General features: G+C 49.6%; 8 protein-coding genes across 8 annotated transcripts; 3 read left to right on the forward strand and 5 right to left on the reverse strand.

The window, feature by feature from the left end:
* Positions 1-374: 374 nt before the first annotated feature.
* Positions 375-2,420, reverse strand: PENARI_c004G08294 (uncharacterized protein; the record flags this gene model as incomplete). The annotated part of the gene is made up of 4 exons (XM_022629283.1): positions 375-379; positions 433-621; positions 1,183-1,299; positions 1,358-2,420. 4 exons carry the CDS (start codon positions 2,418-2,420, stop codon positions 375-377), a joined length of 1,374 nt encoding a protein of 457 aa, XP_022491100.1.
* Positions 2,421-3,278: 858 nt separating this feature from the next.
* Positions 3,279-4,127, reverse strand: PENARI_c004G02978 (uncharacterized protein; the record flags this gene model as incomplete). The annotated part of the gene is made up of 1 exon (XM_022629007.1): positions 3,279-4,127. One exon carries the CDS (start codon positions 4,125-4,127, stop codon positions 3,279-3,281), a length of 849 nt encoding a protein of 282 aa, XP_022490922.1.
* Positions 4,128-4,655: 528 nt separating this feature from the next.
* On the reverse strand, positions 4,656-7,534 carry PENARI_c004G03275 (ankyrin repeat domain-containing protein; the record flags this gene model as incomplete). The annotated part of the gene is made up of 4 exons (XM_022629025.1): positions 4,656-5,858; positions 6,858-6,952; positions 7,016-7,450; positions 7,504-7,534. 4 exons carry the CDS (start codon positions 7,532-7,534, stop codon positions 4,656-4,658), a joined length of 1,764 nt encoding a protein of 587 aa, XP_022490874.1.
* A 2,219-nt stretch (positions 7,535-9,753) lies between these two features.
* PENARI_c004G10279 (endonuclease/exonuclease/phosphatase family protein) lies at positions 9,754-10,620 on the reverse strand (the record flags this gene model as incomplete). Its single annotated transcript, XM_022629387.1, has 1 exon — positions 9,754-10,620. The coding sequence occupies one exon, from the start codon at positions 10,618-10,620 to the stop codon at positions 9,754-9,756; it is 867 nt and encodes a 288-aa protein (XP_022490744.1).
* Positions 10,621-11,090: 470 nt separating this feature from the next.
* On the forward strand, positions 11,091-12,607 carry PENARI_c004G00602 (curved DNA-binding protein (42 kDa protein); the record flags this gene model as incomplete). The annotated part of the gene is made up of 5 exons (XM_022628892.1): positions 11,091-11,118; positions 11,241-11,324; positions 11,383-11,487; positions 11,548-12,360; positions 12,420-12,607. 5 exons carry the CDS (start codon positions 11,091-11,093, stop codon positions 12,605-12,607), a joined length of 1,218 nt encoding a protein of 405 aa, XP_022490794.1.
* Positions 12,608-14,106: 1,499 nt separating this feature from the next.
* On the forward strand, positions 14,107-17,492 carry PENARI_c004G06058 (putative PHD finger domain protein; the record flags this gene model as incomplete). The annotated part of the gene is made up of 4 exons (XM_022629175.1): positions 14,107-14,149; positions 14,575-14,617; positions 14,675-16,057; positions 16,139-17,492. 4 exons carry the CDS (start codon positions 14,107-14,109, stop codon positions 17,490-17,492), a joined length of 2,823 nt encoding a protein of 940 aa, XP_022490971.1.
* A 593-nt stretch (positions 17,493-18,085) lies between these two features.
* PENARI_c004G00303 (uncharacterized protein) lies at positions 18,086-19,731 on the reverse strand (the record flags this gene model as incomplete). Its single annotated transcript, XM_022628879.1, has 7 exons — positions 18,086-18,213; positions 18,342-18,864; positions 18,928-19,122; positions 19,174-19,354; positions 19,407-19,477; positions 19,527-19,593; positions 19,643-19,731. The coding sequence occupies 7 exons, from the start codon at positions 19,729-19,731 to the stop codon at positions 18,086-18,088; spliced, it is 1,254 nt and encodes a 417-aa protein (XP_022490988.1).
* Positions 19,732-19,819: 88 nt separating this feature from the next.
* PENARI_c004G11571 (uncharacterized protein) lies at positions 19,820-27,421 on the forward strand (the record flags this gene model as incomplete). The annotated part of the gene is made up of 13 exons (XM_022629462.1): positions 19,820-19,991; positions 20,201-20,282; positions 20,353-20,431; positions 20,490-20,683; positions 20,745-21,238; positions 21,303-21,442; positions 21,491-21,982; positions 24,171-24,236; positions 24,292-24,435; positions 24,488-24,590; positions 24,644-24,660; positions 24,708-26,299; positions 26,350-27,421. 13 exons carry the CDS (start codon positions 19,820-19,822, stop codon positions 27,419-27,421), a joined length of 4,647 nt encoding a protein of 1,548 aa, XP_022490824.1.
* Positions 27,422-27,643: the final 222 nt, after the last annotated feature.

Raw genomic sequence — 27,643 nt, forward strand, 5'->3', positions numbered from 1 at the left:
TTTAGACCAGTTCTATTCTGATGTTGTGTTGCGAGCTGCGCCCGCCTTTACCTCAACAAGGATGCTGCAGTGTGCCGCCCTAGGTTCCAGGCCCGCTCCTTGTCAGTGCACGATTGTGTGCCTACGGCGGGAAATTCCCAATATTTATTGTATTGGAGACTACAAAAGTAGTGGAGGCAGTTTCTAAACATAAAATAGAGCAATTACCCCCATCGGAAGCAATTTGATTATACTTCCGAGGTCTATATTAAGTCACCACACACCCGCAAACTTTTCATCAAATAGTTCGTTACCTTTCTCTACACATTGCCAGTCTATTGCTTACTTCAAACCTAGTTGCGCATCATGTGTCAAATGTGGGTTACGACAACTATCTACGCTTGCGGAGACAGAGAAACCAGACGAGAACCGCATCCTTGTGGTCAGAATCACCCGCAACCATGGCCTGAGGTGCCAATGGGAAGTTCCCATAACCGTCGAGACAAATGCTCCAGGTGCCGGGGAGCTTCCAACGGCCACTAGGCTCATATCTTGTAGGTCTCCGTGCGCCTACGTCGTGAGCTTCATCATTGACTTCAAAAATCTTCAGGAATTCAGGCCACCCCTTGCTCTTGGAGACATCTTCGGCAATCGATATTAGTCGCCCGTTTTCCATATCAAACTGATATCAAGCTCAGTCACAATGTCTCCGAGATCATACTATTGCATCTTTGTTCCCAGAGCTTCTTTGCAATCATCTTTTCTATGGGGTTGGCATATGACAATACTGTTATAAGATCTGCCCTTCCTGTCTTTACATAGTTCTCTATACAGAATAAAGTCCCTATATTTCATGAATATTCACGACTATCGAGTAGTCTCAACAAAACAATATGTCTGGCTGCTATATTGATGGGTACTCTGTTTTCCTCCGCGTCAGAAATTATCTTTCCTTGAATGGGTCTTACTTTTCTTTAACATGACTGAAAGAGTTAAAAAGGCTACGAGGGGAATGACCTTTTTTGTCTTCTTTTCAGTGATGTGTACCAGGTTCAAGAAATCAAACAGAGAGTTTAGAGATTCGGCACCAATGAATCTTCCATACATACAATAAGGACTAACATTATACTTCAGAAACTTTACATATTGTGTACTAGGCCTTCTACAGATATCATTGGCTCCCTGGAATCTATATTCACTCACATAGCTGCGAAGGCACATCATAGCTAGCGAAACGTGACTCTGCATCTTTGTCCAAGCCATAGGAATCAGCTAGCACTTGTAGCTGCCCTTCTGAGAGCATACCATCAAGGACACATCCTATAGATCACATTAGTCATGAAACAGGGATAAAAATCAGGTAACGGGCGGTTCTTACCATTATTGATCTCGCGGCTTTCTCTCCATCTTCTGATTCGCTCTTTCAAAACAGCAATTGGTTCTGGGTGGGTTTGGGTATTTTGGGTATCAAGAACACCTTGGCTAATCTGACTGTCGAGTGAACGAAGGCTCTCTAGCATCTCCGAGGTGCGGCTGTAGTGTCCAAGCCAAGCGTTTCGAATAATCACATCGATGCCTTGATGACTGGTCTGTATTTCAGGCAAAATCAATTCCCCATCTCTGTCAACAGAAATTTCAGGTTTGATTCCATGCTCAACCTGGAATAGAAGCGAGCCCATTGCGAACATATCAGTTGCCTCGGAAAGACTTGGCGAAGGTCCGTTCACTGGAAGTGGAAGGTCCAAGATAACGATATTGGGTTGACCGAATGGACTGGCGGCACTGAAATCACAAAGAATAGCAGAGCCCCGGCTATCAAAGAGGATATTGTCAATCCTTATATCCGCATGAGCAATTCCAAGTTTGTGGATATGGCAAAGCGCGTCAGTAATCTCACAATACCACCTAATTCGAGTAGGTTGCGTGGTTATCGCACCCTCCGGCAACGTCTGATACCTGCGAAGGAATATACCCTCGACTTGATCAGTGTCGATAGCTTCGATAATGTGAGGATGTGGCCATTTTTGCAGTAGCCGTAGAACGACTCGTTCATCCTGTAACAAGCTCGAGAGAAAAATAGTGTCTGAGGCGTAGTGGTATCGGTCGTTGTCAGAGGCGTCGCTCCCTGGTTGTTCGAAAATGCGACAACTCTTGAGAACTATCTCCTCATCTACCTCGTAGACTTGACCAGAAGCTCCTATTCCCACTGTTTTCAGATCAGACTGAAATGTTGGCCGTAGGGTATAGGCCACGTAGTCCAGAGTTCTCGAGGTAGCGTCGACAGTATCATTGGACTCAAGATCATTCGGCTTATAAGGATTGGATGAGAAGGTTTTGAAAAATAGCGGAAATATACCAGAAAAGATCTTGGATGCGCCTTCAACAAGTAACTTCCAGGTAGCCCTTGCAGCCGAGTAACAGTGCCAGAGGTAAATTGACATTCTGACGGTACCTTTGAAATCAGGGGGTTGGGAGAATTGACTGTGGAAGTGCAGAAGATATAGAGCTAGGTCACATGGTCGATTAGTCAGAAACAAACTCGTCAAATACCAGTCTAAGTTCTGCCTGATAGAAAAGGCAGCATATGACAAACCAAACAAAAACAATCCATGGCCATGGATCACATGATTTTTACCATATTAGCCCTGTCTTCAAATATAGGAACGCTACTCGTACATTCCTGACCCGTTTGCGGCCACCCGAGCGTTCTGTCGAATATAATTCACTCCTCACTCTTGAGGCTTCGCGCAGCTTCATTAATCTCGACAGATATCGAGAAGGATCTGTGTACACTAGTGTCGATAATGAAACACTTCGCACACAGTGAGGCCATTCTCAATCTACATCTAATTTGGCGGCTAATAATAGGGTTATTGATGTTATGAGAGATTTGGTGGAAAGATATGGTTAGTAGACAGCAGCAATGATACTGCTCTTTTTTTCTATCTTGTAGTTATAGAAGTGCGTAAAGCGTCTCTATCGTATGCATGTGCTTCAGCCTCCTTGTTGTTCCAATTTCTTTGACCATTCAGCGTCCTTTCCGTCGAGGGGAAGATAACAGCAGGCTACTAAAGACATAACAGATACATCCAACACAAAAATGACGCGAAGGATATACTAAATGGAAATAAAGCACCAATGAGGCTAAAAATAGCATCATTGGGCTCTAGTCCTTTCAATCAAACGCTGTGAGCGTCGACGTATCGACAGAGCGTTTTCAACAGTCACGTCCGGCCTGATACTCTCGCTGACTTGCATGGGAACATAATGTTCCTCTTGATTTCTCTTTTGATATATTTCTAATAATTGTTAAGAGGAGACCTGTTACGTGACTTTGGCTTCAGCTTACCGACTTGGGGATCATCTGGCACTTCAGTCTCCATGCCGTAATACCCCCGCATATCAAAAATATCGGTAAGGACTAAAGCACTTTCATCGAGGCAGGGATGGCTTGTAGGTAATTGCCCAAATGCCTGAAGGCTTTCTAGTTCCCCGTAGGCGAGTATGTTGCCCGATGTTGCCATGGATGGTGAATCAATAGCTGTACTCATGTCAAGCGGAAAGAGAAAGCACTCATCGGTGCAATTGAAGAACTGGGGCATTTTGATTGCTGTACTGTCGGAATAAAAGCCAGATTGACCTATTCCAGGTTTTTCGGGACCCGTTGAGGGAAATGTAGCACAGAACCCTGATGTCGTAATGCCCTCGGTGTCGATACTGGTATCAAGCGGGCCCATATTGACCGGTTCAAATCCTTGTGTGTTGCAAGTTGGGATATGGCCTGGCGCGAGAATAAGTTCTCGATCGAAAATGTTCTCCTGGAGACCGAGAATCTCCATGTTGAGATCGCTCTCCCCATCATGACCAAGGCTCTCATCAAAAATGGCTATACCATTGGAGGCTAAGCATGACGCAGCATGACTGTCGTAAAGCGTGAACGAGTCCACTTTACTGGTATCATGCCGGCCATCATAGCTATAGACCTCGTCATCATGACGGCTCTCATTGGCATTCACGGTGGGATTGAAGTCCAAGCTCCATGGAGCGAAATCATGGGTCAGGTCCATGTAGTCGTTCGTCCACAATGCATAACACGCTGGACAAACCGATGCTCCATTTTTCAGAGTCATTGATGTTCGAGAAAGCATGATGGGCCGAGAAACGCAGAGTAGAAGTCTTGAATGTATAATATTTATGGACTGGATGAATTCTTGGTTCAAGACAGTGTGCATGGCTTGGATTTATATGCTTCCTGTTATCGTTCACGCCGTTATTTAACAAGACAATTAGGCTGACAGCTTCAGTTGGCTATCAGCCTCGAGGGTCACAAGATTCGATCTTGCGCATAGTGCTTTTTCCCTTGGGGTCCTGCCTTCCAATTGATTCTTTGATGACGACACGCAAGTCTTCTTGATTGGAAAACATCGTACAGCTCTGTTGCTATTCCAGGTAACCGCAGCTTTATGCATTAGCTGTGCATCATCCTATCCCTACTAGGTAGACTGAGCGCCAATCGCTGAAGAACCAAGGCAAGAGGGGAAAGACTTAGATTGAGCAACTACATATACTGCGCCTCCGTCTGAGCCTTCATACACGCTGTACGTGCTGAACTCGTCCTCAAGAGCCATACAGTCAAGTTTCTTGAATCAAACGGGTCCAGTATTCCTTGTCTGAGTCTACTTATTGCCCGCCATAGCGATATATTCCGCATCGCAGCAAAGCCTTGAATCCCGCAAGAGCTCCATAACGACTGTGAAGTGTCCGTTTGAAGCAGCGAGCCAGATTGCAGTTTTGCCCGCTTTGTTCACAGCATTGATATCTATTCGTGTGTCCTTCAAAAGGAGCCTCACGATAGGTAGATCCCCGGAGCAAGCTGCCGCTGATAATGCAGTTTCATTGTCTTTGTTTGTTTGACAGTTGATATCCAATCGCTCCTGCTGTAGTAGGAGTTCTACCACCTTGGTTCTACCATATTTTGTGGCGAGCCAAAGAGGAGAGCACTCGCCCGAACCTTCTGCATTAACACGAATATCATGTCTTTCAAGCAGTAGCTCGACCATATCAACATTGCCATCGCGTGCGGCGTGTCCTAGGGGTGTCCAATGGAAAGACCCAAGGATGTTTGGGTCTAGCTCTGGCTGTTTAACAAGCTGTTTTGCAAGCAAATAATTTCCTCTTTCTACAGCATGATAGAGAGCTGTTGTATATAGACCGTTCTTTTGGCCGATAGCATTAAGATCCACGCCGTTTCTGGCTAGCAGTCGGCTAGAGATGCCATTATCCTCTAGCCGAGTAGACCACCAGAGAGGTGTATTCCCGTGATTGTCTTGGCAGTTGATATCGATATCCGGATGAGCCAAAAGCAAATCCACAATAGAAGAATTGTTTTGCTTGGTAGCGATGTGAAGAGCAGTAGATCCGTAGTTGTTCTGTGCTTGTAGATCAATGCCTTGCTGGTTAAGTAGTAATTCAACGGCACTGATATGCCCTTGATGTACCGCTTGGTGCAAAGGAGTCTGTTCGTGGCAATTGACCGCATTTACGTCTGCACCAAATTCGAGTAGGAGCTCGATCATCCGTGTACGTGCGAACTGAGCAGACAGGGATAGTGGTAACTCGGAGCCGTTGACATCTTTGTTGTTAAGAAATGTTGTCGTGGAAAAGCAAGTGGTCAAGTGCTCTAATATGAGTCGTGTAATCCATATATTATCTCGCAGTATTGCACAATTCAGCGGAGTAATTCCTTCGCAATCTACTGAGAGTGCGTCTGCTCCGCTCCTAAGTAGTAGCTCCACTGCTGTTACGTTGCATTCGGAAACAGCATACCAAAGGGCTGTCCGGTTGTTAGAGTCGGGTTCGATCATGCTCAGTATACTCGCCTAACGATCAACGTGTCAGTGACTCATTACAAGACAAGTCATAATAAAAGGGAAGGCTATACAATTATGGTGTCGCAAAATTAAAAACTTGAGATGGTGTAGAAAGTTCGGAGGAAGGTCGTCAACCACTACAAATATTTTGGTTTGCCCTGATCAGCAGTACCCTTTAGCGCCAACAATGTGATTCTGCAAGACGGACTCATCATGCACACGACCACTCTAATGACTCATGGTGTACGCGACAACCTCGAGATATTTATACAGCACTGGGATACCACAGTTTAAAATGTATTTCCACTTCGTTCCAAGATCTCAAGATGCTAAGAATTCTCTTGCACCTATACCTTCTGAGCACAGTGTGCATCATATTTGTTTCCTCTCATCGCCTTACACATGTCGAAGCTGAGCTTCGAGATCTCGTGACTCAAAGGTCCGTTATCGAGCGTGTCGGTATGGTAGAAGTCATCAAAGACTTTCGAGATGGCAGCATCGTCGCTGTCGAATGGGCAACGCTAGTTGACATGGCATCCAAGCTGGACAGAGCGTCAGAGGAGCTATTGTGGAGTATATACGTGCTACAGATACGACTCAGTCACAACAGTATGTGGTTATCTTAATTCACAATTCCTGTCCTGGTGTTTACCAATGAAGACGATATGAATTGCGGATGTGTCGCGCAGACCCGAGCCGCTCAAACCGTCCAAGAAGCAATGAACCAGGTCAACAATGCTCGTGACCGACTCACGTCACTAGTAAAAGAAAAGGAGGGAGGCTAAAGCGATCATGACGCTATTGTGCTATAGTGACGGGGAATCCTATACACATTGATAGAAATCGGGTAGCGGCTATGAGACTACTAGAAATTTGAATCATGTGACATAATGAAATTCTGCCTAGGAACAGACAACCAGCTTAGTGCATAGCCCTTTTCACCAAGCGATCTGATCGTCGGACCTTACTTCCTTCGCCGTGTAATGATCTACGTTTCTTTGATCCCACTGAATCGCTGGGAACCACGGTTTCAAGCAAGCTGAGAATTTTCGCGGGTTTCTCTACTTTCAAATCATCTCCTTGCTCGCTCCTTCGCTGGTTTGCTAGTTATTGTTAGTAAGCAATTGTAGAGGGCATGCCAGCCCCGGAGGTGGTTGAAGACTTACCCTCTTTGCCCTTTCCATACTCCTGACTAGGGCTGTGCTCGACATGGAAACGATTCCCGGCCATTTCCAGGTTTTGGCCGTCCAGGTGGAGGTGATTTGCGGGTGATTGCCCGGACGCTTGCGGCTCTTCCGGGTCTTTGCAGGCCGACAATTGAGTCGGCACTGGGATAGGGGTCGAACGACCAGCTATGTCAACGTGTCGCTCCCATGAAGACTCTGAGATGATTTCCGTGTCTCTATCAGAACTAAGTCGCTCAGTCTCAGAATAGCTTCGGTGCTCTTCGACGTGGATCACGATAGGATTAGATTCCGAGCCTAGCGGAGCAGGATCGTCTTCAATCACGATAGGATTGGCCTCCGTGCCTAGGTCTGAAGAATCGACGAATTCGCGTACAGCTACCTCAGACAAGTCTGGATGCTCTAGCGAGATGAATGCTTCGAAAATCCCAAGTTAGCGTGGTCAAAACTGCTTCTATTAGATCTCTCACCAAAGTCTTCGTATTCTGTGAAGGAGTCCATGCTTAAGTTATTGGTAAAAGACTTGATTTGTATTCTGTTGTTGCAATGAAGGATTCGCGCGAGACAAGTGGCTTTATACCTCAAAACCCACCGCCCCCTCCCCAATACCACATCTATTACGCCTTGTGCTAATTCTCAAGCTCAGACAGCAAAAGTCGCAAGGCAGGATTTGATCCAAACAAGCCCTGCCTGTCTGCCAATCGTTCCCATGCGCAATGCATGAAGTGTGAACTGCCGCATACCTACTCATCCTTGTAGCCCAATGAACATATCGAAAGATGTTGTTCCTATTCTTGGAAGCCGTAGGTCTGCATATTTTTTGCGCCCAGAGGTTCCATCTCTAGGTTGATCATGTCCTGCTTGCCAGTCGTTCTGTGACCTGAGAGGTAAGACGAAACGTGTAGGATGATCTAGCGCGTTTCTCCTGGCTATTCTCGGTGCGCATGACGCTGTTGCTGCGAAGAAATCCTGTTTTCTCGTCCGTCTATCTCGTCCTGGGTACCAAATCGATCGTGAGGCGATGAATGTTGCGGTAAGGCGTCTTGGTGGTAGGATCCTGGGTAGATCTTTGGAGTTTCGGTGACCGCGCGCGATAGTGTCGTGCGGGGTGAAGAGGAGACTTGCACTCAGTCTGTAGATGTGACAATTTCTGAGCTTCAAGCCCACATTGGTCTCGAGTAGGGTCTCACGAATGCGGTTCTCGTTAAAAGAAAACGTGTGTTCATGCTAGCCGGAGAAGCTGAGCAGTATGATCCCGGCCGTGTTCGGTGTTCTAACATTCGGCCGTTGCATCCTCAAGGCAGTTTTGGGGACCCACTGCGGTGACAATCGGCCGGCGAATCGGTGTGTGAGGCTGCAGGTCGTAGGTCGGGGCAGCGGACTAAAGGCAAAATTGCCTCATAGTATTCGGACTGGAGCAATCAATCATGATATGTCAGGCTGTTGCTATTGGCAAGGCGATGTATGTCTGGGCTGGGCCAGAGCGCACTGTTCTTCCACCGGGCCGACTGGGTCCTGCTTGCCAGTCGTTCCTCGATCATAGGCCAGAGACGAGACGAGACTAGCGCACTATACCGGAGACGAGAGGCAGCCACGTCGTCTCCAGTCCGCGTGACGCCGATGCTGTAACAGTAGACCTATTTCCGGGTCCCTCCATCTCATCCTCTGTACCAATCGATTATAAGGTCGATCGATGGTTGCGCTGATAAGGCGAACTAGTGACTAGGGGCCAGGCCTGCGCAGATCTCCTAAATGACCGCAAGGCAAACGGGTGTAGGTAGGAGGGATCGACATCTTGCACGCTGCCTAACCCGTAGGCGGTTTCGCATGGTGATCTTGCAAACTGAGTCTAGAGAACATCATGAAGTCCGGGCATAGATCATTCGCGTCGTAATATTTGAGGAGTCCGCATGCACTGGCCGAAAGGAATCGCGGCTAGGACAGTTCCATCGGTCAAATAAGCCACGTTGGATTCAGGTCAACCTCATTTTCAGAATGAAGCGAGCACTATCGCCCAAGTGTGGCAAGACCTTGCGTTCCGTTCTTTGTATACTGCGGTGAATTCGTAGACCTAGTTCGCGTAGGCGGTTGTCTAGAGCGAGCGAAAGACGCGCCGATAACGGGATCAACGATTGACCGACAAAAATCACATGAGGCCAGGGAATCAGTGGGTTAGCATCAGGGCGTAAAAGTAAGCACCTGATTAGGATGAGGGGACGGAAAGTTGCGTATAGGTGATGACGAGTCACACAGGGAAACCAGGGTGGCGGAGCTCAGGAGCTCGGTGATCCGGGTCAATGGCAAAAATGCCTCACCTGCGAGGCGTAGGAGAAAGGAAGGCGAAAAAGAAATCGGGGCTGTTGGATGGAGGGGGAAGAGCAGGGGACTATATACAACCACGCACGGGTACGTATAGCGACCGGTGGCGCTAAACCGTACTTGAAAAAGCTAAACCCGAAGCAGCCTCCACCGTGGTCGTCCGATATGGTGTAGTGGCTAACATCGTCGTCTCTCACACGACAGCCGGGGGTTCGATTCCCCCTATCGGAGTTTCTTTTTTTGTTTTCTACTTTTTTCAACTCCTTTTTTTGACGACCTCTTTTGATCTAGCCTTATTATTCTGGTTGCAACTTGACTTTTTTTTTTTTTTGCCCAAGGCAGGTCGTACTAGAATACGCAAAAATTCTATCGACGATGACCATGGGGAGTCATAGATTGTCTTATAGTATGAAATCCACAACGACAGCACGATGATCGGAGCTCAGAACACCATTATCAAACTGGTTTGGCAACACAGCATATCCAGCGACTTTCAGCCTTTGCCTCGGACCCTCTTTGGGTACCAACACATAATCAATGCGTGAACGGGGTTCATCCTCGTATCCAAACCCAGTCCAGGTAATATAGTCACCAAAGTGTCGTGGGCTTGGAACTTGCTTATATGCATCCAGCAAGCTTGTTGTCAGCTCTTGGTAAGCTTCTTGGTTTTCCTCACTATTGAAGTCACCAGCCAAGAAGATGCCTGAGATGAGATTGGAAAGGTCATTCTGGCTGTATTCGTGGATCTTTCCTAGAATTATACGTGCAGCCTCAAGCCGGGAGCGAGATCCCTGATCATCGAGGTGAGTGTTCATGGCAAGAACCGTATGCCCACTCTTACGATGCTGCAAAACGCCAATGGTGACGATGCGAATCGAGGCTGCATCCCAGCTTTTCGAGGGTATATTCGGCGTCTTGGATAACCATACTGTCTCCCAATGCGCTAGCTGCCAAACCGATGGCCGATAGAAAATTGGGGAATATTCTCCGGCCTCGTGGCCGTCATCTCTGCCAACACCAATGTAGGCCCACTCCGACGCTCCAGGATATATATCCTGGTTCAGCCCGGCCACAACGTCACTCAGTTGCTCATGGAGAACCTCCTGCAAACAAATGAATGACTCTTCACAGTATCGAGTTTCATATTCGAATTCGTTTAAGAGCAGCTGTTTGCGTTCATCCCAAGGCAGCTCTCCTTTGAACAGGTCTGAGCCGCCATGTCGGATGTTATGCGTTAAAACTCGTATGGGCACGACTGGGGTCCTCATTGTGTAGATAGAAAGAGGTCAGGAGACCTTGAGACCTAAAAGAGGGGAAGTTTAGAGGAAAAGTCATTGGGGGGTCTGATCCTGTCTGATCCTGATCCTTGTCCCGGCTCCAAACCTGGGGTAAGATGCATCGACATTTACATAATGTATACGTTACCAAAGTCCGTACAATTTACATATTACAGTAAACTGCAGTAACATTCGTGCCGTGTGCGGGGGTCATGCATGAGGTCAATGAAACTGCGATTTCATGACGTCTTTGCCGAAGCCCTAGATAGACACCTCAATATCAAGGCACAAAGGCACCAAGGCAGCCGGTTTCCCCCCACTACCCACTAACGCTGCGAGCCCACTTGCTCGTTCGCTGCACACTTTCGGTCTGTTCCTCTTCTTCTGATTTACGAGAAGACTCTTCCCGAATCCACCTGCATTTTAGCTGTTTTTGCTCTACGAGCTCAATTTACTCCACAATGGCGGACGAAAAAGCTCCCGAGGTTGGTATGTAAACTCCAGAAAGCTCTGACGTTTGTGGGCAGTTCCAACGTGACCAGCTCTGTTGGCTCCCGAGTCAAAGGAAATCCCCTCCATTTCGTCAAAGCTAATAATGTGATTGCTTTTAGATTACACCCTCAACAACCCCGACACCTTGACCAAGTACAAGACCGCCGCGCAGATTTCCCACAAAGTCCTCGAGGCCGTGAGCGGTATGTTGCGCACCTCAACTCGAGTCTTCAAGCTTTGCGATCTGACCGTTGTATCTAGCTCTTTGCGTTGAGGGCGAAAAGATTGTCGAGATCTGTCAGAAGGGTGACAAGCTCCTCGACGAGGAGATCACCAAGGTCTACAAGGGAAAGAAGATCCTCAAGGGTTTGTCCACCTTCCGGTCGCGTGAAGATGATCCATACTGATTGTACGGTATGACTGAAGGTGTCGGCCACCCCACCACTGTCTCCCCTAGCTCCTATGTCACTCCCTACACCCCTCTGGTGTCCGACGTCGCCGAGGCCGAGACTGTTTTGAAGGCCGGCGAGATCGTCAAGGTCCAGCTTGGTGCTCAGATTGATGGATTCGGAACCATTGTTTGCGACATGGTTGTCGTCCCCAAGAAGGGTGCCGCTAAGGAAGTTGTTACCGGCCGCGAGGCTGACCTGATTCTCGCTACCCACTACGCCAACGAGCTTCTGCTGAGACTGATGGTTCCCCCCGGTCTTTTGGCCCAGGGTACCGACGAGGAGAAGAAGAAGGCCGCCGCCCAGAAGGCCCCTACCCAGGCCCACATCTCTTCTCTGATCGAGAAGGTCGCCAAGGCCTACGAGGTCAATGTTGTCGAGAACACTACCAGCTGGCTCTTTGGCCGCAACGAGATTGAGGGCGAGAAGAAGATTATTCTCTCCCCCGGCAACGGTACCCGTGGTGACGGTGTCCCCGAGGTTGGTGAGGTTTGGGGTGTTGAGGTTGGTCTCTCTCTGGGATCCGGTAAGGTCAAGACCCTTGACCACCGCGCCACTCTCCACCGCCGTACCACCACCACCTACGGCCTCAAGCGCCCCAGCTCCCGCCAGACCCTGTCCGAGATTGTCAAGAAGTTCGGTACTTTCCCCTTCAGCTTGCGCCAGCTCGACGACGAGAAGGCCGCCAAGGTCGGTGTTGTTGAGTGTGTCCGCAGCGGTGTCGTGCGCCAGTACGAGCCCGCCGGCGAGACTGACGGCTCCGCTGTCTCTCGTCTGTTGACCACTGTTGGTAAGTATCGTCTGAATTCGCGCAATGCACATAAGAATAGAAGCTAACCCCCTTCCCAGCCATCACCAAGAACGGTCTGACCAAGCTGGCCGCCGCCAACCCCGTCGACCCCGAGCAGTACAAGTCGGACAAGAAGATCGAGGATGAAGAGATCCTCAAGATCCTCGAGCAGCCCCTTTCCCGCTCCACCGGCAACAAGAAGAACAAGAACAAGAAGAAGACCAAGACCACCGGTGGTGACGAGTAAATCAAGTAGCCGAAGGACTCTGTGCTCACTTTGTTTGAAATACACACCGACCGAGTTGTGGAAACTGTTTTGTCCAATCTGAATCAGAAGCAGAATCAGATATCCAATGACGAGCTTCGCTGCAGGTCATACGAAATCTATCCAAAAACAAAAGAAAAACAGTTGATTTTTCCAATGACGTGCGAAAGAGCTGGCAATACCAACCCCCGATTTTTGAGAAAAGAAAAAGCTCGGTATATACTTTATCGACGAACATGGCGCCGGGAGACCTTTCTATGTTCTTTCCTGGAGGCCTGTCTGTCTTATATGTAGCATTTGGAGCAGACCCCTTGGGCCAAATCAAGACGTTGCCAGTCTATACCTGTGTGTTGTAGCCTGTCACAGGATGAGGTTGCTATTTCTATCTTTCTAAACTTGTAGATTGCGTAACTTTCGGCCGTTCACAATTTACAGAGGTTGTTACTTGAGGTAATGCTCAATGATAGCCGTTGAAAGCAATGGCTAGATATGGTTGATGCTCGATTCCTCGATTCGAGTCCTATCTGTGTATAAACATGGAGCAACACCACTGTCTCTTTTCCTGCCACACCCCTTTCAAGGACATAGTAGGCCACAGCTAACAAGCAATCGTGGGAACTCAATTGGAATCTTGATGATTTGAAACAACGGCGAATTCCATCTCGCACAAAGCATTATCCGGATACTCGCCTTTGGTATCACGATTTTGGACTGGGCGGGTTATCAGGGTCAAATGCAAAGACGATGGCTCAACGTCCTGGATAATGTCTTTCTGGGCATTTAACATATCTACAGGTCTTCTGTCATACCTAATCTATTCGTAGTCGTCCTGGCAGATGGAAGATGGAAGATGTTTACAGGGGCTCCATGTATCTGGGGGCCTACTCCTACTCCCTATTTGCAAAGGGTGCTAGATATAAGCTGTGGCTGTGACTGTTACTATTACTGCAGCTCCTGTTGTCTTGATTTGCATTGCATATGCCGCGATATCCCGTCAGGTTCTTATTTCTCGGATTCAGGAATCAATGGCCTATATCAATAGCATCCAACAATAGCATCTGGAGCCGGCCTTTGGCTATTGACAGCCAGGCAGACGCACTCATCTGTTTCTATGATCAAGGGGATCACAGCAATATCTATCACGTAGAGCAGGGCAATGCCAATAAGCAAAGGCATTGTAGTTCCTATTGTGGTTGAAGGGCAGTTGATGTCAGGCCTTAAGACACAGGCATAAGGAAGCCAGAAGACCCTTGAAGGCCCAATCAAAAACAGCAGAGCTATATTGATGTTCCCAAAGAGGAAATACAGCTTTGCCTCGCACGAGTTGTTTTCCCAAGTTTCTCTTCTCTTCTCTTCCTCTTCCCTTCCTCTTCCCTTCCTCTTCTCTTCCTCTTCTCTCTCCTACCCCTTTCTCTTTCTTCACACCCTCTATTTTCTTTGCTTTCTTTTGATACTGTTCCCTTTTCTCCGTAACCACCAAGATGGACAGTGTCCGTCGCTTTTCGAAGCGCATCCGCGCACGAAGTAAGTGATACTTGTTTGTTCAGTCCCTTCACCTCTGCCCCCAGACCAAAGTCTGTACCTCTCCGGAGCTCTTCACATCCTCTCCATGTCTGTATTGCTCACCTGAATCCCATGACCTTCTCCTCTTCTTCTTCACTCCACTCCTTGTCTTTGCCCATTTCCCTAGTCTTTGCCAACATCTGATTGAAACCTTTCACCCTTTCCCACTGTTCTCATTTCTACGTCTTCATCATATTATCCGATCGAGACCCCAAGCTCGTGATCTCATTCCTGTCGAATCTTCCTTTGGTCGCTTCTGAGGTGGACCAACCCATGTACTGTCCAGGTAAAATGGGACATCACTCTACACACTTTTTTTCCCTTCATTTTTTGGCTTCATTTTTTTCATGCTCATATTCAACTGATCAATATTAATATTTTAACAGCTACAGCTACTGCAACTCCGAGCGAGGCTGAGAAAACATCACAGTACGTTGAACCAAGGACAGTTAGGGCATGAGGCGCGTGGCACTAACCCTAGCACAGGCCCCTTCCGCCTGCCCCTACGGGGCCCACTCCGTCCGGTCGACAGGCCTCTTCGCAACCGAAACGTCGGAAGCTTCAGAAGAAGCCCCCGGGCACTTCGAAGCCCAAGCCTCAGGTCCCGACAATGAAGCCGATCGGGGAATACCCGTCGATCGCGGAGTACCGCGGTGCTGGCGTCACGCCGCCCTCCACCCAGCGCGTCGCGACTGTTCCTGATGCCCGCGAAACTGAGCGCGGCCTCGAGAGCGGGACTGAGACTCTGACAGTTGACAAGAGCCCTGCGGAAGACATCGCGGGAGAAGCAGATATCGCAATCACCACGGAAGTCGCAACTCCGGCCAACGAGCTCGATCCCGCATTTCCTCCTCCCGATCCCAGCACGAACAACTCCGACTTCATCTCCGTCCTAGACTCTCTTCCTCTTCCTACCTCCGAGAAATACAACATCCCGAAACTCAAGTACACAGTGAAGCTCGCCATCAACCATTCAATTGAGGGCGGCCACGCCAAATCCGCTCTCGCGCTTCTCTACTTCTGGGCCAATGCTATCGAGGACGAGTTCCGTCTCTCTCTGATTGCCAACTTAGGCGGTGGTCAAGCAGCCAATGACGAGCTGCGGCTCGCTCTTCTCAGCATGATCAACCACTCCTACAGCGACGCCCGCAACTGGTACCAGAACTACGTTGACACCGGCGCCGCACGTCTCCCCGACATGCCCTCCGGTGAGGACTCAAGCTTGTCATCCGTCAAGTCCGCTGAGCAAGGACCTGCTTTCAAAATCTCCGATATCTATCGCGATACCAGTGGTTCCCGGCCCGAGGAATTGTTTGCGAGCGGCAAGACCAACACTGCGCCACTGAAGCGGCCCAAGAAACCATGCCCCGTCAACGAGAGATCTTTCAAACGCAAGCGCGGATGGGAAGGAGATCCAGAGTTGGATGAATCCCTGCAGGCCAAGCGCCGTGACTACGACGGGCGGACCATTCATGATAATGCTCCAGTTGTCCAATACAGCGCATGCCGCGATGAACTGGGACCCCCAGATGCCATTGAGCATCCTTACAACTTTGATAATCCCACTGAAATCAACCGCTCTCGATCCCTCCCCGTTGGCTCCGCCTCAATTCTTGACCTGGCTCTTCATGGAGACAAGACAAAGGCACCCTCTATTGTGTCTGCTAGAAATTCAGTTTTCGCCGGGATGAACGGAGGATCACGACGCCAGAGCATGAAGAAATCGCACCCTATTGATACCCAGCGCGCACGGTCGCTCTCTGTTGACACGACTGTCTCCAGTCTTTCTTCACTTTCCAACTCCGTCTATTCAGTCCGGTTTAACGATTGGGCTGCAGACCACGAACCACGCCGCATGCCGAATTCTATGTACGTGTTTGATTTGCTTGACGTGTTTTCTACGCGTTGCTGCTCCATTTCTCCCGTTCCACCTGCTAACATGATTCCTAGTGAGCCCCCTGAGAACAGTGATAACTGCCACCACTGTGGAAAGGGCGGCGAGTTGCTCTGCTGCGACACATGCGACAATGCATTCCACTTCAACTGTTTGGATCCTCCTTTGGATCCCAAGAATCCTCCGCAGGGCGAGTGGCACTGCCCCAAGTGCTCGATCCGCAACAGCTTTTCGACCTTGATCGCCCACTCCAAGCACTTCAAGAAAACCGAGTTCCAAGTTCCCCAAGAAATCAAGGACCATTTCGAGGGTGTCAACGAGGGAATCGTGTTCGATCGCGACTATGCCCGCAACCCGAAGCACCAGCGCTACTACAAGCCTGCGCCCCACCTGCCGCGGCTGACTAAAGCTCCCAAGCAAGATGGCCCTACCATCTACGCGAACCCGCAACACCTGCGTGAAACCGACGCGAAGGGAGATCTCATCCGCTGCTCCAAGTGTGGTCATACATCAGGAGGCCGACCCATTATCACTTGTGATTACTGCCCTTGTCGTTTCCATCTGGATTGTCTTGATCCGCCCCGCGCACATCCCCCTAACCCCAAAGTCGGGTGGATGTGTCCCAACCATGTTACTCCTGAGGATATGATTGCCACCAAAGAGGTCGATGGATTCCAGCACTTCCGTCGTGTGCGCCGTCCCAAAAACATGAAGTTCATTGATTGTGACATTCGCCTCCCTGACGACCCCAACCAGAGTATTTTCGATGACGACTGGAAAGCACGTCGTGCCCGTTTCTATGCCGGCGACGTCGTCCTCAAATTCATCAGTACTGTCAAAGACAACCACTTCGAACGCCAGACCAAGTATGCCAACAACGTTGAGCAGAAGTGCCTGGACCTGACCAAGAAAATTACCGAGGACTACCTCGCCCGTAATGGACTGACCGGAGCTTCCGACGCCCAGTCAATGAACAACCTAGCCTCCGACCTGGAGCAGCAAATCTCGACTTCTGTCCGCGGAATGATCACCGGTGCCCCAGTCTCCACCGCTGATTTTGATGCTGCCTCTGCTCTCCTCGGCCTCTCCCGAGCCGACCACCCAGCTCCCGGCGAAAGCCACATGACCGATCCCCCCTCGCCAAAGGCTGGATCTCGAACTGATGAAGGCATCACCGTGGAATCCTCTCATGCCACCTCTCCTACCTCACTGAACCCCCCCAAGGCCCCAAAGGCCCCCTCGCATGCATCTCAGCAGTCAGAGCACGATGACGCTGACCTCCTGCCCCGGATTCCTGTCTTCACCTCGGCCATGTTCAAACGCAACAAGCGATCGCGCGCCGATGACAAGGACCAGGATTCGGTCGAAGAGCCGGCGCAGAAGCGTCTGCACACCTCGGACACCGAGTAAAAAAAATTCTATCTCGGCGTCAAAATTTTTTTTTTTTTTTCGCTCTCATTTGTTTCAACGCTCGCATCAAGGAAACCCGGCGTTTTGATCTTTATTTCATGATCGCTCTCGTCTTGCGATCGTTCAACAAATAACTCGAATTTAATTCTTCGAGCTGCCTGACCTCATTTTTTTCCCCTGTTTCTTTTCTCTCATTGTTGTTTTACTTTGCTTTTTTTTCTTCTTTTCTTTTTTCTTGTCTTTGCGAATGTGTTACAGGGCGGGCAGCTCGGAGAACTGTACGATAGCATGGACCAAAGGCCAAATGGATATTCGCCATTTTCTGAAGTTTTTCTCTCATTTCTTACAGTAACAGTAGCAGTAACAGTGAAGGTAACAGTAATCTTCGCGACAAGTACAATTTTGCGTAAACGTAATGGCATTTCGTACTCTACATGAATGAAGGAACAGCAGACCAGCGCTCGCATAGAAAGAACAAACCCGAGAATGTTATAGATTTCTCCCTCCGAATAAGACCTAGCATCGAGCGAGGAAAACTCGGATCCACACGCATCGGATGGAGAGTGAGGTGCGCATGGTGGAAAAGGACGCGCTCAGAGGAATTTCTTGGGCATGTTGGCTCGGCGACGCTTGTAGATGACGTAGGATACTGCAAGGAGGACCTGGAACGCGATCAACATGAACAGGAAGAAACCCATGCGAGGGGATGAGGCGGTGATGACTGTTACGAAGGAAGAAATGGGATTAGCCAATTGAATGAACAAAGAAAGAAAGAAAGGATGGGGAGGAAATGTCTCGGTCCACAGGACAAGAAACAAGGATGGGCATGGAGACGGGAAATGGACTTACCACTCAACAAGTGACCCTGCAGGTTCTCACTCAGGCTTAGGTGCGAAGAGCGCAGAGTCTCATGCAGCTGGTTGAAGCGACTGTTATAATCCTTACCCTCGACATCGCGCAGGATGTTCTGGAGCAGCTGCTCGATGCGAGCGAGTCTCGCGTCGAGGAGGGCAGCGATCTGGTCCTGAGTTGCCACTTTCTGGAGCAACTCCGTGTGGCGAGCGTCGCTCTTCGAGGCCTGGTTCTTGAGATCTTGGAGGATGGTGTTGGTAGCCTTGTTTGTAAGCTGGAGGCGGCCACTGAGGTCGACGAACTGCGCGGCCATGCCGGCGTCCATTGAGGGGTTGCCTCCGCTCTGGGCTACGGGTGGGTTCTGGTTCACGATGGGCTTTTGGGGCACGCTTCCTTGGTTGGAGGCGATGGTTTGGCCGCCGGAGGCGGGCTCGAGGATGAACTTGAAGATCTCGAATGAGTCCGGGTTCTCGGGAGTCGCGGCTGTGATACCGAAGGTGTTTCCGGCCGGCAGGGAGACCTAGTTGACTTTGTTAGTATATATTGAATCATGTTGAAAAGCGTGATGTTGGATATGGTGTACCTTGTTGGTCGAGAAGCAGGGCTTGTCATCGATGATGACCTCGAAGATTGAGCTGGTGTACTTCAGCTTAACAACTGAGGGACGGCCCAGGTTACGGTAAGCGTAGTCGCAGTGACCGAAGGCCAAGCTGTCGGGGCTGCTCTGGCTCTTGTAGTCGGTGGTTCCGTCGTTCAGGAAACCACGAACGCTTCCGCCCTGTGGGGATATTAGTTCCTGTGCAATGTGCGGACATCGGGAGCAACCTACTCTTCCACCGTGATTATCAATGACGAGCGCAAATCCATCGAACTGACCAACTGTATAGATACTGGAGGTACCAATCCGGGCCTGGCCATCCTTGGTATACCATAGTTGAAGGATACCGCCTGCTCGCTCCGGACCACTCGCGCGGAATTGTAACTCTGCAGACCATTCCGATTGAGAGACCCTGTCAATATATTAGCATTGAGCGTGTATTTGGATTCAAGAGATTGACTTACGGGCTTTGTGCCCAAGCAGATCCCCGTGTGTTACCCGGGTAAGGTGGTGTTAAGATGAGCTTGTCTGACAACTGCTTGACTGTTAGACCAGACAGATCAATGTCTAATCGCACCACTTACAAGAGAAGGCTCATGCCCCTCTCCTCCAATTGCCCATCCTGGAATGGAGTCTCGGTTGGGTGATATCCTGCTTGAGGTCAGTATGCTTGAAGACCATGCAACCCATGCACACTGACGTTTTACCGGCACCAAAGCTTGAACTCTCAATAACCTGAGCTGTGGCTCCCGCGGCAAACAATGCCAATGAAGCTAAAGTTCTCATCATGTTGTGTGGATCGACAACGGAGACCTATAGCGGTTCGAGAGCTTCTGGAAGCTTCAAACAGCAATTTTTCGGTCTTTGAGCACTCTCAATGGCCTTTATCACAGTCACAATTTCGTCCTCGATCGCAAAGACTGGAGACAACACGAGTGGTGATCCAGCCAACAACAACGGCAATAACGCAGAGACGAGCCTCCTTAGCAATGGCAGCAGCGGACGGCGAGAAATCAAAAAAGTGATGAAGCTGTACACTGTTGAGAAGGGTATGGCGGATTCCGACGTCCGTGAAGTCCATGCGGAGAGTGTTCCTCGATATCGCACTTAGAGTATTGATATCTGTCCTTCTGTTTCCCTTCTGATTTGACCTCCGCACCGGGTCACGTGCAACATGCGGAGGGAGCTTCAAACTTTGTCCTTTGTCGCGTCAGTTTTCTCTCAGCTCCCAGCTTTGTCGCATTATCATGCGCAATAGCTCCAATGGCTGAATTATACCCCTCGCTAACGCAATGCGCCATCGTCGCTGCTGCGTTCAAGGTTCTGCTTTTCCCCGCATAGTGAGTCCCGCCGTCTCGCCGCAGTTGAGTGTTCGTGTTGAGCTAATTGATCCTTTTCTGTTGATCATAGTAAATCTACCGATTTTGAGGTTCATCGGAACTGGCTCGCCATAACCCACTCCCTTCCTGTTCAAGAATGGTATTACGAGGTGGGTTCTATTGAGCGCATGCAGGCTGAGTGTGGACGCTGACTGGGGACTGGTTTAGAAATCCTCCGAATGGACACTCGATTACCCGCCATTCTTTGCAGCTTTTGAATGGCTGTTGTCCCAAGCAGCCGCATATGTGGATCCTGCGATGTTGGTGGTGAAGAACCTGGGCTATGACTCGTGGCAGACCGTGTACTTTCAGAGAGCAACTGTCATTTTGACGGAATTCGTTCTTGTATACGCGCTAAGTCGGTAAGATACGCTTCTTCTCGGTGTTGATGCGGTACAGAATGCTAACCGCAGTATCATCTAGATTCGTCAAGTCCGTCCCTTTGCCAAACAGGCTGGCTGCGCATGTGGCTAGTCTTTCCATTTTGCTATCCCCGGGCCTCTTCATAATCGACCACATCCATTTCCAATACAATGGGTTCATGTACGGCGTTTTGATTCTGTCAATTGTCTTGGCCCGCAAGCAATCGACTCTTCTCTACAGTGGGATCCTGTTCGCAGTCCTGTTGTGCATGAAACATATCTATCTCTACCTTGCCCTCGCATACTTCGTCTACCTCCTGCGCGCCTACTGTCTGGATCCTAGATCGGTATTCCGCCCTCGTTTCGGAAACATTTTCAAGCTTGGAGTGTGTGTGGTTGGTGTGTTCGCGGTTGCTTTCGGTCCCTTTGCGCAATGGGGTCAGTTGCTGCAACTCAAGGATAGACTCTTCCCATTCTCCCGGGGGCTGTGCCATGCCTATTGGGCTCCGAATATTTGGGCAATGTACTCGTTCACTGATCGAGCTTTGATTCCACGTGAGTACTCTTCTACTCCTACTCGGTTCCATGGAGAGTAGAACTTTCCTGACATTTTCCGCAGTTGCTCCAAGACTGGGACTCCCTGTGAACACCGACGCCTTGAACAGTGTTACGCGAGGACTTGTGGGAGATACTTCCTTTGCCATTCTTCCCGAGGTCACCAAGGAGCATACCTTCTTGCTAACCTTCTTGTTCCAACTGGTACGCATTTCACCTCTGTGTTATAGACCCACACTCACAATTCTCTAGATCCCTCTAGTCAAGCTCTGGTTCCGTCCAGACTGGGATACTTTCGTCGGAGCAATCACACTCTGTGGCTACGCATCCTTCCTTTTCGGCTGGCATGTACACGAGAAGGCCATTCTCCTAATCATCATCCCCTTCAGCCTCATCGCACTCAAGGACCGTCGGTACTTCAGCGCCTTTCGGCCTCTGGCAGTGGCAGGACACGTCTCACTCTTCCCATTGTTATTCACAGCAGCCGAGTTCCCCCTAAAGACTGTTTACACGGTGCTGTGGTTGGTGCTATTCCTCTTCGTCTTTGACCAAGTCGCGCCCGTCCCAGAGCGGCCCCGTATCTTCGTCTTTGATCGGCTGGCGCTACTTTACTTGACCATCTCCATCCCTCTGATTGTGTACTGCTCTCTGGGCCACCAATTGATCTTCGGTTGGGACCGACTCGAATTTCTGCCCTTGATGTTTATGAGCAGTTATTCCGCGCTCGGAGTGGTCGGAAGCTGGGTGGGATTCATGGTGGTCTATTTCACAGCATAGATTATTGCTACCAAAATAAACAGATACCTTTTCGTATGGAATACTGTACTTGTATCAGCATACCTGACTTTTTGGTAGGCGAGAGAAATGATGTAATGTGCCGTTTGCACTGTTTGTATCCACGTGGATCAGACCCACAGATCACAGGAGTCTATTCCCACGCTAGACCAATTGGGTTAACCTCCACTCATCCATGGTTGGCCTGCAAACGCAGCCGGAATAGAAACCCGGGGAGGCTTCCGTTTCGCTTTGATTTTTGTATTGCTTTGTACTACGTGGCTATTTCTATTATTGTTATATTCTGTTATGGTAGTTTTTTGGACCTGTTATTGGTGTAGGGAGACACCCACTATATATATTGCCAAACTTTCACCAAATTCATTAAAAAACCGATCGATTCTCAAAGTACTTGAGCAAATTATCCACTTAATGGTACTCCGATATAATCATATTAAAAGTACATAGCTTATGCATTGATCATTAATATCAACAGCTGGCGCAACTACTCTAGGAAGCTTGGAGGTAGTCGCAGAGCGGATCCTTGCATTGACAATATGCATAATTAAGCCCTTGTATACAGTAAACCGGGTATACATATAGACAGGTACCCGGTGCTGGACTGATAGGCTTGGATGCAAGCAACGTATATCTGAGTCGATACTGCGCATCAATCCCTATGTCCCCGTGAGTGGCGACACTTCATATCTTCACATTAGCTATGACTGATTGTCTAAAACTGGATCTATGCGTTAGGAACAGTCCACAGGTATTTTGCAATAGATATGGGGTGCAAATAAATTGAAATGCAAGGCATTGTAGCTTGCAAGGATTGCATACAAAGCCCTTTGATAACCCTGCCTGTTTTATCTAGTCATGTCGTAAAGAGGAACTCTATTACAGTGGAAGTGCGAGTAGACCTTGATGCAAATACAAACAATAGGTCTCTTAATCAGGGATGAAGGTCAAGTAGTATGGCCCCGGTTGTGTAAGGCTTTGGACGCATGCATCTGTATGAAATGACTACTAACCTTCAAATAATCCTATAGTCAATGACTGATTAAACGTAGATACTAGGTTTATGAAGACAAAATCGACCTGCGAATGGATGTAAAAGGGGTCGAGGCGCGTTTGGGAACAAAGCCAAGGTTGGGAGGTGCTAGGTGTTCTCACAAACAAAAAGAGCTTAGAATAGATATCGCAATGTTTGGACGCGGGTGACACATCTCTAAATACAACATCAAGTCAATAGAATCTTGATGTTATTCCCCTAGAGTGATGTGTAGACTAACATGGTGGTCATAGTACGATCTGCCAATGCTCCGATCAGGACCGGGAGAGGGCCGAGAGTAGAAATTGATAATCGCGTAGGAAACATATAGCTATATACAAATATTAAATTGTAGATATAATAGATAGAATCTCCTAGCTCAGACGAGTCGAATGAGTGCAAATAAAGACCCCGTTGGGGGTGTAAATGACAATGAAAAGAGGGCAGAGGGAGGAAGAAGGAGGAGAAGGTCGAAGGTCCTGAGAGTTTTGTCTTTGCTGCTCCCGCGGGCTCCCCGTTTCGGCCAATCAGCGTCCGGGGCGCGGTCCTGCAACGATCTACCGCTTCTTTTATGCCTTTCCTTCTTTCTTGATTCTTCCTCCTTCAATCTCCTCCCCCCTGGACCACCACTCGCCACTCTGCACCTCATTGCTTGGGTCACTGCAATACTATACTGGACGCGTTCTACTCCGGTAAGTCCGTTGATTTCCCCGACGCATGGCCATTCGCGTGATCTGTGGTTGCGACCAGGCCTGATCACGACGACCCCCTCCCCGTGAACCATCGACTCAGACCCAAACTGCTGGAGTCTCTGCTATCCAAACCGCGACTCCCGTCCCCTCTGCGCCAATTTCGGGGTTGACGCGCTGTTCACCTTCACCTCCGCAATTCTACAATGTGCTGCATCCGCTGACCAGGACCGCGTTTTGTCTAGTCCGTTCATGATTGACCCCGTTGACGATAGATTTTGGTCGACTGGCGCGTCCGCACGCAATCTTTAGAAGATCATGGTATGCGGCACCTTATCCGATGGAATGGCTGCGGAGACGCCACGGAAAATGTGATGGATGTTGCGGAATACAGAGGCTTATACAATCGTTCGCTCAGGTACTCTTCAAACGCAAACCGGTTCAATACCTCCCACAAACAGTCATTGAAGATGACAGCTCCGAGGTAAGCACCTTCGACACCTGTGGATCACCAACCACTGACCTCTGTTCTCCTTCAGGTTTGGGTCATTCCAGAGACTAACGAGGTCTTCACCACCTACGAGCCCTACCTCCAGCGAATGGATTTCTACAAGCAACGCCGATTCATTTGCGAGATCACCGGCCACTCGGGGTTGACATTTTTCGAGGCACTGCGGAGTGAGGTACATTATGATCTAGACTCGGAGTGACGGATAAATGCTAAATTGTTGTTAGACTGAGGAATCGCGTGAAGTGAACAACAGTTTCCCAGATGCGCTGAGAGAACCTATTCTCCGCCGAATCCAATTCTCCACAGTCTCAAGGGTTGACAGTCTAGGTATGCCACTACTGTTTTATTCGATAGGACCAAGCTAACTTTTGATTTTCAAGTGGACGAGATTTACGAAGTATGATTTCGAATTGCTCTTATTGCCTCATATTCTAACAAATCCAGGAATTCAAATCAGACTTCTATCCCGGCGAAGCCGTTCTAATCTTGCTGGAGGATAGCACCCGGCTTCATGGTACTATTCGGGACAAGGCCAACTTCGCTGAACAGCTGTTTGCCGACGGAACTATTAGAACGCCTGCTTTCGCCCGTTATCTGGTCAAGATCCTAGACCGGCAAAATGAGGAGGCCCTGCTGGATCAGGACCACATCACACGCGACCGAAAGGCATTCACCAAGTTGATGCTGCGCGGCTTTATCAAGAATAATGTCACCAGGGAGTCATGGACCGGTGCTCCTTGGTTGGTCAAGCCTTCTGTCGCCGAGGAGTACAAGATCCCAATCGAGGTACCCAAGCATCTGCAATACGGCGCCAAGGTAGCAGAGAAGAAGGCAATGAAGAAGGCAGACCAAGACGGCTTCTTCGGTTTCTTCTCTTCTCAACAACTCCCTGAATTGAAACCAGCCACAAAGGGACAGAAGTCCAAGTTGTCTGCACACGACATGGCGAAGTCGAGGGAAGCGCAGTACCAGGAGTATCAGCGATCACTGAATGGCAATCCGTCATTCCTGCTCCCCTCTAACCCCTTGCGTCCCACCAAGCCGCCACTGGTTGGCGATCGGAAGTTTTCTGCAGGTGGGAGCCCTTATGTTGTCATCAAGAATGAATCAAGACCGCCCACCCCACCACCCATCAAGTATCCCATTGAGGATCTGGATCTTGCTCCTAATCAGGAGAGGCAACATCGTCCTACTTTGAAGTTTTTGATGGTGGGTGAGTCCGAAGATGACGGAACCGAAGACCTCCTGCCAGATGATCTTGAGCCTGAAACGGTGGGATTACTTCTGGAGACCTGGAATACACTTAATGTTTACTGCGAGGTGTTCGAACTGGATTCCTTCACTTTTGACGACTTCGTCCAAGCTATGCGATTTTCGTCAGAGGAGATGGACTGCGAGTTGTTTGTGGAGATCCATTGCGCCGTTCTCAAGAAACTGGTCAATGCGACGGGGGATGAGGGCGGTGCTGTTCAAGTTTCTCTCCCTGACTTCCCAGTTGATGACTCGGATGAGTCCGACGAAGAAGATGAAGACGAAGACGAGGAAGAACCCCCTAAGCCGGCTGCCGGGCCCGGTAGAATGACTACCAGAAGAAGCCTGGCCATGGAGGAGGCACAGACCATCAAATCGCATATCGGCGACGACGATGAAGGAGACGAGACCAAGATTCACCGTGCTGCCGAGATGTTCGAAAAGTACGGCTGGATTGAGCGTCTTCGCAAACGTGACTTCCGCAACGGTGGGTGGCAGATGGTGATGATCGGTCTGTTGCACCAGATGTCAGCCCGTCCCCGTTCAGAGCAGACTTGCAACGATATCCTCAAACACTTGGCGCCTCTCGATGCAGAGCCTACCCAGTACACCGCGCTGGAGCAATACCGCACTCTCGATATCAACATGCGCACCAAGGCCCTGCAGATCATTTGCATGCTCAGCCTGGAAACCAAGGCGATCCGTAATTATCTGGAAGAATGCAGCAACCAGATGACGGAATTGCGCAAGGAGAAAATCGAGTACCAGAAGGCGCGCAAAGCAGCGTAAGTTACGCTCCTATTGTGATACTAGCAACCGCTAACAAATATTCTAGACTTATCGAGCTCCGTCAACTTCATCAGGAGCGCAAGGCCATCCAGCCCGAGCCCGAAAAGAACGGAAAGTCCCCCACACCCGTTCCCGAACTGGATGGGCTGGATGATTCTAGGATGACTGGCCTGGAAGGCGATTCTGAAATGCCTGTCGATACTGAAGACGAGGATACCCCTCGGCCACGTGCGCTTCGGGGAGGTCCCGATCGTGCCCTCGAGCGCAAACGCAAGCAAGAACTGGAGAAAGAGCGAAAGGAGCAGCTTGCGAAGCAACCAAAGGGGTCGAAACAATACCAACGAGTCCTGAAGAAGATCGATGACCAGAAGGCCAAGGTCGACAAACTCCAGGATGAGATCGAGACGGTTGAAAACAACCTTCGCGAGGCCGATTGCCCCCGAACCCGATGCCTTGGACAGGATCGTTTCTGCAACCGCTACTGGTGGTTCGAGCGGAACGCAATGCCCTACGAGGGCATGCCAGAAAGTTCGACTGCAGAGGCACTATACGCTAATGGTCGTCTGTGGGTACAAGGTCCGGATGCAATGGAGCACGCCGGCTTCATCGACATGACCGAGGAGCAGCGCAAGCAATACCAGAGGCACTTCGGGACCACTCCAGCGGAGCGCAAGAAGCACGAGGAGGGACCGACCCATCTGTCCAATGCCCGTGAATGGGGCTACTACGAGGACCCGGATGCCATTGACCAGCTTACCGAATGGCTAGACCCGCGCGGCAACCGAGAGTCCAAGCTGCTGAAGGAGCTCCTGCAGCAGCAGGACTATATCGCCAAGTACATGAAGAACCGCCAGGCGTACCTGACCCGGACCGCGGAGAGGGCGGAGTCGGAGGATATCCCAGCCAAACGTGTGACCACTCGCACCAAAACCTATATGGATGTAAACAAACACGGTCTCCGTTGTCTGCACTGGAAGAACAACACCGCCCTGTCCGAGAATGGCCATCTCCACGTTGACCCTGACCGGCCTGCCAAGCGCACCAAGCGGGTTTCCGATGACACCAGGGAGACCAAGGCGAAGACCTTGACTCGACAGAGCTCCCGGCGCAACCGTTGATCCTTCACTTGTTACGCGACCACGATATTCTTTGTACTATTTCCATTCTATTCTGCCTCGTAAACATTTCGAGCATGGAGGGAGTTTTCTATTTAGCAGGTGTGACCTTTAGAAATGCAAACATAGAGTGAAGATATTCCTAGTAGAGTCGGGTATAAACTCAGTAGGTCAGCGGATGACAATTCGGTTTCTCGGGACTCGTTGGCCCGCCACTCGGTATCG

The sequence above is a fragment of the Penicillium arizonense genome, assembly GCF_001773325.1.
Source record: "Penicillium arizonense strain CBS 141311 chromosome Unknown PENARI_contig004, whole genome shotgun sequence".
Taxonomy (NCBI): Eukaryota; Fungi; Ascomycota; class Eurotiomycetes; order Eurotiales; family Aspergillaceae; genus Penicillium; species Penicillium arizonense.